The sequence below is a fragment of the Micromesistius poutassou genome, assembly GCF_964030765.1.
Source record: "Micromesistius poutassou genome assembly, chromosome: 9".
Lineage (NCBI taxonomy): Eukaryota > Metazoa > Chordata > Actinopteri > Gadiformes > Gadidae > Micromesistius > Micromesistius poutassou.
In genome coordinates this window covers 4,537,443-4,548,527 of record NC_140279.1, presented here as the reverse complement: position 1 = coordinate 4,548,527, position 11,085 = coordinate 4,537,443, and the positions used below count along the sequence as shown (strand labels likewise).

At 40.6% G+C, this 11,085-nt stretch overlaps 1 protein-coding gene across 2 annotated transcripts in view; it reads right to left on the bottom strand.

Moving 5' to 3' along the window:
- Nucleotides 1-314: 314 nt before the first annotated feature.
- The window catches only part of nfic (nuclear factor I/C), a 31,240-nt gene continuing 20,469 nt past the window's right edge, over nucleotides 315-11,085 (bottom strand). For both annotated transcript variants that reach the window (XM_084473407.1, XM_084473408.1), the window contains exon 13: nucleotides 315-8,173. In XM_084473407.1, coding sequence (XP_084329533.1) covers nucleotides 8,153-8,173 — 21 coding nt within the window. In that variant the 3' untranslated portion in view covers nucleotides 315-8,152. The remainder of the gene's footprint in view (nucleotides 8,174-11,085) is intronic.

Sequence of the window (11,085 nt, the reverse complement as noted above, 5' to 3'; positions counted from 1 at the left end):
TGCATGTTTGGATATTTATAAAAAAAGTTATTCATAGAGTCCTAATATATGAAATCAATATATTTAGGTTTTGAGTAACATGCTAACCCACTGTACTTCTTTCTCTGTGAGCTCTTTCATGTTGTCTTCCCAGGACGGCTTGGATAGGAGAATTTTCCTAACTGAACAACATTTTTTAAATAATAATAAATAATAAATAATGATAAATAAATAATGTTAGAAATGTTTATATTCAAAACACAAAACACAAAAACTCAAACACGTTTTTTTTTTTTTTTACTTTGAGACACACACAATGGTAAGACATGGGATGAGATGTCATACAACTCATAATACATTTTTCTCTAATATAATGCTTTGTTATTTTAAAATGTAGTGAAATAAAATGTGGAAATCAACAGTGGAATTTAAATAAGAAAGGATCTATGAGACAACAGCTGGAATAACGTGTGTTGTAAATTGTAATAAATAGACGAAGAAGTAGACCAGCTGGCTGAGTTGTGGCATAGCTTGTTTATTAATGGTATATTTTTGCATAGGGAAACAAACTTCCAGTAATGAATTCATCAGCAGCAGCTGATAGCAATGGCTGAATACATTATAATGAAATATCATCAAGCTGTTTACATCCCTCACACCAGGTCAGTATCAATAATAGTTTAGAAATGTGTCACACATTGAAGCTCTGCAGTTAAAGACCACATTTAAAATGGAACAGAGAAAGTATAGAATATCAGACTTCTGTGAATCACAAAAAAAAAAGAAAGAAAAGTCCTTGATGATAGATTTAAAGCTTTAGCGTAGGACAGTAAACCACAGCCAACGTGCCCAACGTTGTTCTGCAGAGAGAGGTCCTTACACACTGTTGGCCTTTAAAGCACAAAGTAGGATTCAGCACTCACTTCAGCATGAACTAAATATTATTGGATGGTGCCAACACCAACAAAGTCTTTCTAAAGACTAAAGGCTCTTTTCAAAGCCAGGTTTGTGTGGGCAATATCAATAAAATCAAACGTTACAAATATTTTTTTACTGAAAACCGCAATTGTTTGATTAAGCAGTCACTATTTATTATAGAGACAATCTGATAAATATTTTACATTTAGAAATGATGACCAATAAGTTAGGCCTGAGGAATTATTTGTGCAGATCATTTAGCCAAAATATTAATATTACCTCAGCTAAATGGAAGATTTAGGACATCAACATGGCTTCATGACTAAAAACACAGCCAATTTAGTCTCATAATATCAATAGTGTATGGGTTGGACCACCCAGCTCTAAATCAGGTTGGAGGAAAAGGGAGAAACCCTGTTTATTGTCAAAAGATGGCGCTTCTCTCTCTAGTGCAGATATCCAGCCTCCAGGCAGTCATCCTATTAAAATACATTTATGTTTTTCACCACATTACATATCTGGTGTGAGGGACATATACTGTCTCTTCGCAGCAAGCAAAGCAGTCCTTTACTATAGTATTATCTGAAGTTATAATGAGAAATAAAGTCCTTAAAATATGACACTGAATAAAAAGGTTTTCTGAGAAAAGAGCATGTGTCTTCCCTTCTTTAAAAACAGTCTATAACACATGGAGAAAACAGCGTGCAGGAACTAAAGTACCAAGAAAGACAGAAAGTAACCAGTATAGCACTGCTGTCGGAAAAAAAAAACGTCATGTTACAAAGATGTTAATTGTAATTACTTAATTATTACTTAAATATAATTATAGTAATTTACATTTTCGAAGTTCCAAAAAGATTTTGTTGTAAGGTTTTGCCTTCAGCAAGAAAACAATCATCAATTCAAGTAACACCAAAAAGAAAAAGAAAAAAACTAAACAAAACCGGAGTAATAAGGTTATCAGTTAACAGCAGCATTACAGTGGGGAAATGACTCCGATTGTTCATGGAAAAAAGCCCTCGATGAAAAAACACAAAACACCAACAACACTTGGATGGAGTAGAGGGTATTCCTTTTCCCCTCTGACACACACTGCATCCAGCCAAAGATCTGAGGAAATCGCCCAGAGAGGTTCAAAGTGCTCACAATGCTAATACATGTCCAGAATCATTCCAGAGCCATTGGAAAGAAGTAAAAAAAATAAGAAAGAGAAACAGGCCTGCACATTTTTATATTCCATCAATGCTAAGCTTGATTTACTGGGATTCAGAATTGTAATTGAAAAAAAAAAAAAAAAGTTAGATGATCCTCTTTCTTGACAGTGATACATTGCATTGATCACTTACATTTCTTAAATTTGTTTTTTAGAAGAGTAAAAGAAAATCCTTTGGAGTTCTCTGTTCAAATCATTGCCCTGTACTAAAATCTCCTGGTTGATTAGGTTGGGAACAAGTATATATTGGCATGTAGTCACATACATGAAAATATGACACTCTCACCACCTCGTCATCGTCGTTAATGACAACTTTTATAATGTCTACATGCAGAACTGTGAGAAAAGCCAACAAGCCTCATAATGTTGGTATTCTGGGACAGTTCCCTCTGGATTTTCTATGAGCATCTTTGGCTATTATGGCTTGTGAGCTCTGATAGGGCAAGTGATAACCTTGTTATGTATAGAGCACCAATCCCCAGGGCTTCAATGTATCACATGCTCATGTGTGGCGTTTGAATCACGACTGCACTGGACAGAACACAACACACGTCAAATCAAATGATAGCAGTAAAATCATAGGCACTGCTCTTTGAAAACCTTTTTTGGTATTGTTTTGGCTTTCACGCCGCTCACCTGCTGGTTCATTTAAAAGAAAGGTAAAGAGAGGATAGAGATCATTCAATGCCACATGGGAGAACAATGCTTTATATATACCATTATACCTGAGGAGAAGACAGCATTGGCATAAGAAGTTGAACAAGGCAGGAGAGGGCGGGGGGTTAAAAGACACTTTCTAGTTCAGATTCTTGTCGTAAGATTGTTCTCACTGGATGCCTTTGACTTGTAGGATTACAGGCCTCTATCACAGGTGTACCAGCAGGGCTGAACAAAGGTGTATCTCATGGTGTTAATTGTGGGCACTGGCTTGCTCTATTAATTGAAGGAGCTATACTTGTTTTTGTCCCTAAAATGATGATTAAGGCCCTTTTTCGTGTCCCTTCCCAACTTCCTGAACATTTAAACACTTGTTAAGCGTCTTGTACAAACGCTAACCTTATGCAACACAGCGAATGTATCTTCTTGCCTCTCGCTCTGATTTTGATTGAATGGCATTTGGGCATTGTTTGTAATTTAACCAGACAAAAGGCCTAGTCCCTTGGGGATTCAAATGAATTATTTCTCTGTAGACAGCCTGCCAAAACAGGGCAGCAATTTGTGAAAGGGTCAAACTAAGATGCAGGCATACTTATGACACCCAATTACCAAAGCCTCTATGAATGAAGACAGGGTGAAGGAGAAAAAGAATATTTAAAGTCGAATAACAACCCACTTCAAGAGTGACTTTCAAAGAGGTAAGGAAAATGGCTGACTATTTTCTTTTTTTTACCAATTCATAACCAAAACACAGTTCATGCCTTCTCTACGTACACATGTCTGAACCTTCAGACCTCATTCTATCTTGTGCTGATCTGTTTGCTCAGTATTTGCAGCATTTCTATCTTCTAGCAACTTCTTCTAGCACTTCCTGGCTGATGTAGCACTATTATCAATGCCACTATCAACACATTCAGATCAGACCTTTTTAAACCAAATAACAGTGGTGTCGAGGACCCTCGCTCTAGCTAGACAGACACCAGGTTTACTTTGACAAGAAATGCTGCAATTACAGCACTGAACGTGTCCTGCAGACAGACCTGGACATTAACCGCCACATACTTCATCATGTCTCATTCTTCCTATTATCCTCCACATCTTTGGCAGAACCTCAGCATCCAAACAACTCCCCTTCACGTCCATTTCATGGAACCACTACCCGGTGGCTTGGCCACTGGTTCGAAAGAGTTCGGTATTCAAGCAACAAAAATTTAAAAAGCGAAACAAACGTAAAGATTCTATACACACTCATCAGTTTCTTTATAACAAACAACCTCTATAACGCTACATAGTATTTATACACAAAGTTGTGTTCAAAGCTATAAGAAAAACAAAAAAATAAAATAGGTCAATGATAAAAGCTTAAGGATAGTGTTTAGTGCATGCATCAATCAGTATGAAGCGCATATGTGGCCTGAGGCCTCGATGAGTCACATGGTCAAACCAGGCCTCTAATACAAATGAGCGGCGGAGGGGCCGTCTCACGGCTGCAGAACACTGAAGCCCTGCTGAGGGGTCAATCTGCGCCCTGAAACCTTACAATTACTCTTCTCCATTTGATGGAACACTGACGGGCTGGGCCACAGCATCAGGGACCCTAACAATTTAACACTTAAGCGGGGCATTGTGTGGCACAAATACGGATGAATACAAACAGGCTTTCTCCTGCAAACACATTGTCTGTGTTGTTTGCCTCTATTCCAATTCAAACACTGTCAAGGCAAATTTAGAAAAATTGCCATGAATTATTGTGAAAGGGTTGTTCATTTAGTTTTTAGTTTTTTATTACAGACAGTCAGTCCCTCATAACAAACAAGTCAAACCTTTCCCCCAACCCCCAATATACAGCTGCCTGCAATCGGTCACCAATGTCACGACGGTGTCTGTTGGGTCCGCTGGGCCGCGGCTCTCGTCTTCCCGCCTCGACCCGCGCCGCTAAACAAACAACCCTCCCATCGCAGTGACTACATTCTGTCGGAATAGCCGCGCTCGACAGCAGTTTCCGAAAGCCAATGCGAAAACGCTCTTTTGTTAGTACATGGAGGGGCCTTTACATTCATCCAGCTGACTGCTTTAAGTGTTGGCGTGGCGTCAGTGGAGTAATACTGCTGTGATGCCGGTGCAGGCCCTCAGTCGGGCGGACACCACAAGTGTAACATCTCTGAATGACAATAACAGTGCTGCTGTTAACAGACAATCATCTCCTCAACGAAAACCCTCCAAACTGGATAGCGACAAGCAGTCACACATGCAGCATTTCTTCTTTTTTTTTTCTTTCTGTTTTTAAGGACTACCAGACCGGTTGTACCAAGAACACACAAAAGGTAATTTCTCCATAATGTATCATTGTTTTTAAACTAAGGCAAGGCACATAATGTGTATGTGTGTGTGTGTGTGTGTGTGTGTGTGTGTGTGTGTATGTGTGTGTGGGTGTGTGTGGGTGTTTTTTATATGAAACATCGTGCAAAATAGAGGTTCAACAACAGGGCTTATTATTAAAAATCCAAAGGAGTATACTTGAATAGGGGAAGACTTCTCCATGTAATGTCCTACCCGTCTGGGTACAGAGAAAGAGGTCGGGACGACATGAGGACATTAAGAGGAGGCCGAGGTAAAGGGGGGGGGGGGGGGGCGTTGAGCCATGCATTCTTTAGGTCAGCACAGCGACCATAGCAGCACCATGCAGTATTACATCAGCTCTTAGCTAACTTTGTTATTTTTTTATCCAAACGTACTCCCCAGCCCCCCCACCCCCCCCCCCACCCCACCCCCTGTCTCCCATCCTCCCCAGCCCTAACACAGTCACTAGCTCATCACCTTCAGACACCGCAAGAACACACAGAGCCACCACAGTCAGCCTCGTCGCCTGCTGCCTGCTTTCAACCTGTTAAAAAAACATCATCTAATTCCTAACAGAGACTGCCAGCCCATTTGGTGCATATTAACCCTCGGGAACTTACAATGGTGGTATGTTTCATTAGCCGTAAAGCTCCATAGAGGTCATGATGTAGCATTGGGTATCAAACAACTAGTCACCATAAATAACATTCATTATTTTTACTTCTGGTGGTTTGCTGAACATGGAGTACCATGTTCAATCGTCGATGAATTCAGCTTTAGAATATATAAAAATGCCAGAATTAAAAGAGATATCTAAATCACATCACAGAGTGTGAATGTTGGCGAGTGTGTCAATGGTGTTTCGCTTCAGAAGATAATCTATAAACCAATAAAGAAAACATGGTGATAAAACGCCTTGGGCCTCATAGTAGCTTTAGTGTAACTTTGTTAAGGGCAGCTATGACAGCTTGTTAATGTTGCTAATAAGGATGTAATTGGGTTGCCACTGAATGAGTTGCAATACAATGGTAGTGACATGAAATAAAGTTACAAAATGTTACAAAAAGACTACGAAGACTACATGAAGCATCTTTGTAAGAAACAATAATAACTCAAATTAGCATAATCCCATCATCAAAATATTGCTTTTCCCTACCAAACCATCCCGATGTTTTACATCGAGGTTGGGAACAAATAAACCTTCGTTTTTGTAGCTCATACTATATAAAATGCAGCTTGAAAGGTTCATTACATTGCTTATTGCCAGCAGAAAGCAATTAGGGCATTTGTTTGGTTTAGCCCTAGCATGCTGAACTTGCCTGGCGCTAGCCATACATTCCTTATTAAGTTGTCCACATTTAACTGCAGGTTACTATTGTGTAGCTCATTCCTGTATCCACAAGTTCCTGGTGAAAGTAAAGGAAAGGTCAAGAGGAACACACCACATTCTGCAACGTGGCACATTCTAGAATATGAGGGTGAAACCTGTGCTGAGTTCAAACTAACATTCAGCTATAGCGAACTAGGGAAATGCTACGGGCCGCTACCTATAACAACACCATGCTGTGGCCTAAACGCTTTGCATCAGGTCAAACAAGCCAAGAAAGTAAGGTTTCCTTGACGAAAAAAAGAACAAATTGAACTTAATCATAGTGCAATGCCTGCTGTATCCCAGTATCTTCCCCCCAAAGCCATGGACAAGTGTTTGAGGACACAGCGATGACGTACACAATCTTTATAGGATGAAGAGCATGGTGGTGGAGACATCAAGAACCATAGTCACATACAGACGGACCTCCATCGGTACACAGTGCCCAAGTCCAACGAGTCACTTCTGCTTCTACTAAAGACAGAGAACTACAGCAACACGAGTCGTCCTAATCCTGCAATTTGAACCCAAATTACACCCCTTTTTATCTGTAAAAACTCAAATTCTCTCCTGTAAAAAAACATTTTATATACCTTTTACAATGTACGCGTACAAATAACACTGTGCTTAGCTCTACCGCTGAGTATGACGATGGCACTGCGCACTGTGATGAATATGGTTCATATGTCCCACCGTTTTTTCTGTTTCCAATATAAAGAGAACAATTTAAAAGAGTCTTAAAAAGATGATCCTTTGGAAGCAACGTAAAGGGTACAGGTGATGATTGTCAAGAAACAGAAAGAGCCCCTTGTCTTCTGGTGGGAAGAGAGCGGGGGGAAAACCAATGCTCTGCTCAAACATCCCCCCTAACATCCAAAGAGCATCATGAAAAAAAGTGCAAAGAAACCATTATACTCACAACAGGGTATCTATCGTGCCCTCTCTCTCTCTCCCTCCCTCTCTCGATGTATTTTGGGTTTGTTTAGAAAAGAACAGAGGCATATTTGCATATATAAGAAGCAGCACCTGCAGTGGAGAGGAGCATTCTGGGAGTTATGGAAGGGCAAAGGGCGTTCAGGGTGCAGGCCGGGGCTGAAGTCCTTCCCAGCGAGGAGCACTTGTGCTGGGCTAAGGGATAAAGGGTAGCAGTCAGGGATAAAGGACTGTGGTTGTGGATGGACGGTTCAGTTTGTTTGCCCTGTCCCCCGGGAGCAGGCTTCTACCTGGGGATGCGATGACTCCACCACACGCCCCCCTCTGGGGCTGGGTGACCCCTTGCTCTGCAGCCAAACACGTGGCCAGGACAGTTCACATGGGCCATCCCATCATCGCTGTCCATAATAGACATCTCAACTCATAAAAGGGTGCCACCGTGAAGCAGTCATTCTGTCGCCCCTTTCCGCCATTCGGAGCGTAGTTAACCAAGGGGCTGCCAAGTAGCAAGACTGACCACCTTCTTCTTCCGTCCATCTCCTCCTCTTTCCAAAAGGCAGTCTCCAAAAAAGGTATGAAGCATGGATAAACATATATAAATATTTGTAGGTGCATATTTATATATGTGTAACCACATATTATACTTTTATATACTCAGTATATCCTTTTCGGGTCGTCAACATTGTTGGGTTCCTTCGACATTGCGTTGCCATGGTGATGACCCACTCCTCCGTCAGGTCAGGTCAGTTGCCGAGGTACCATGACTGTAACAAAAAGGACCGGATACAAAAAGTGTCAATAGAATGAAAGAAACCAAGTTATACATACTGAAGGAACAGGGAATGCTCTGACCCACATTGGATGAATGTACCTTTTCTTTTTCAGATTCCCTTTATTGTGCTCGAGGAAATCAGTCATTTGAGTATTGGCTTCACCTTAAGTGTGGTATTTGTTATTTTTTCCACATTCCTGCGCTCAGCCTAAGCACTACCAGACTAACTGAGGCCTCTTCTGTCCAGCACAGCACAGCTAAAATGTCCAGCTCATGTCTCTTCTCTCCTTTGGAGCAAAGTCACACAGAAGTCTAGTTCAGCCAACAAAGCCGTCTCACTCGTCTCAACCGTTTAATCATTGTGTTGTGTCTTTCCCAAAATAAAACCTGCTTACCATATTGAATTTAGACAATTTGTGATGAATAGTGAGATGCATATTTCTATCAATAAATATATGCTTCTGTTCAGGCCTTCGCCTGACATGGCCTGCACATTAGTCCACTTAAGTTCTGCATTAATTTCCATATCATTCACAACAGTGTTGTACAGCACTTCGTACTAACACATCGTTCTACTTTAATCAAAGACAAATCTCAGGAATCCCAAGACATGATTGTCATTTATTCACATAATAACTAGTTAGCTCCACAGCTCCACAAGAAACAACAAGATGATAACCTTTTTTTTCCATCACCACATTTCTGCTGAACTGCTGATTATTTTCATTGTGGAATCAGAATTTCCTATTTCCACATTGAACCAGTAGGGGGTGACATCTCCTCCACTTATCCTTCTTGACTGGAAAAAGGGTGACATATACTGACTGAAAACTGAAGAATTGATTGAGAACACACTGATATAACTACCGAGCCATCGACCCATTCATGTATCTATACAGCTTTCTATCTCAAACCGTAGAAATATAAAGCAGAAGCGCTGAAAAAGATGAAGTGAGCAGATAAGAGGAAGGAAGGATGAGACTAAGCTTGAATAGGAGAAGGAAGAAGCCTATAGAAAAGCAGCTCTATATATAGGGGGATCATTTGGTTTGCTGAGGAAGCCGACACAGAGATCCAATCACATAGTGACAGCTGAGGTGTCAAGAAAAATATATATTGTTGATCTGGAATTCAAGTTCGTGAATGAAAAATGAAGAGGAGAGGAGGCCAAGAACACTGTGCAGATATTTTAAAGAAATGACAAAGTGGAAAATGAAGTGGACACCTGTGTATTTGTTGTATCTGTATTTTTTTTGATGCAGATTCAAAGGACAGTGAGTGAATTGTGAAGTGATTGACATGAAGGCAACTTACAAATGAGATATAATGAATAGTGTTACATTGAGTATTAGTATGTGTTATAATTCAATGACAAACGCTACCACTATATATGAGCAGCTGATAACAAAACAATTCATTAACTTGCCCTCATTAGCTGTCTTGCAAAAATGATTATATGTATAATTATTTATCAGACTTTAAAAGCAAAAGCACTAGTGCATTAGTGTTACTCTTTTATATAAGGCTTAGAAGAAAGAAGTTGATGAAACAAAGCATGAAGTCTGGATTCAATGGTAATGCACGTTGACCTGTTTAATGAACCGGGAGTCTGAATATTAAAACCATCATTCCATACCAGCCAATGTGTTCTCTCATTGAGCAGCAACTACTAAAGACCACTGCTACCATTCACCATACACTGAGCTTCAACACACACACATATAGTATACTGTATATACACACACACATATACAATATACAAATACACACACACACACACACACACACACATATACACGCACAGGCACATATACACACAAACACACACACACACACACACACACACACACACACACACTCTCACACACACACACACACACACACACACACACACACACACACACACACACACACACACACACACACACACACACACACACAGGGTCCACCTTGCTCAGCAGTATTTGCGGGGCTGTTTTATGGGGCAGAAGCACTGCAATGCAGCAGCGGTCCGGAGCCACTAACCAGAATATACTGCAGTCTGAGTCGGGGTACCTATCTACCTACCTTTATACTAATGCAGTGTTAGTGTGTGTGTGTGTGTGTGTGTGTGTGTGTGTGTGTGTGTGTGTGTGTGTGTGTGTGTGTGTGTGTTGCGTGTGTGCTCCGCTTTTGTGCGTGCGTGTGTGTATGTGAAAGCAAGTCGGTTATGAACACTTCCCTTTTGCACAGGGAGTGTGTGGCACTGCAGTGGCATTGAAATGCAAACGTTTAAATGATTCAATTGGGACTGAAATGATTGGTTCAAATTGTCTCAACCATAAGTACATTTAAAGTACACATTAAAGTAACAAAGCATAAAGGTCAACAGAGAGCAATGGAGCTCCATTGGTTGATGGGAGCATATAAATAACAATTGACATTGCTATATCCCCTTTTCCTACTGCTTTCACATTGCCTTTTTAAAATGGTAACGTGGCATTTCAATCATGGTGTGCAAAACTATTGTGTGTGTCTGTTTGTCAGCCTTTCTGTCCGTGTGCCTAGCACATTGCTTTTATCCCATAACTCATAATGTGAGTCAGAACATAACGTTAAAGTTCCTTCGGCTAAACTCCCACCAAAGAGAATCCCACACCTAGCAACTTCATAGATTAGTCATTTTAAATGTTATATTTTACGTTACATTATTCATACATTTTTACTTGACATGGTTGTATCCTTTAACCTGGATTTGATACGGTCCACTAACTGGGCTTGGTACGGTCCACTAACTGGGCTTGGTACGGTCCACTAACTGGGCTTGGTATGGTCCACTAACTGGGCTTGGTACGGTCCACTAACTGGGCTTGGTACGGTCCACTAACTGGACTTGGTACGGTCCACTAACTGGGCTTGGTACGG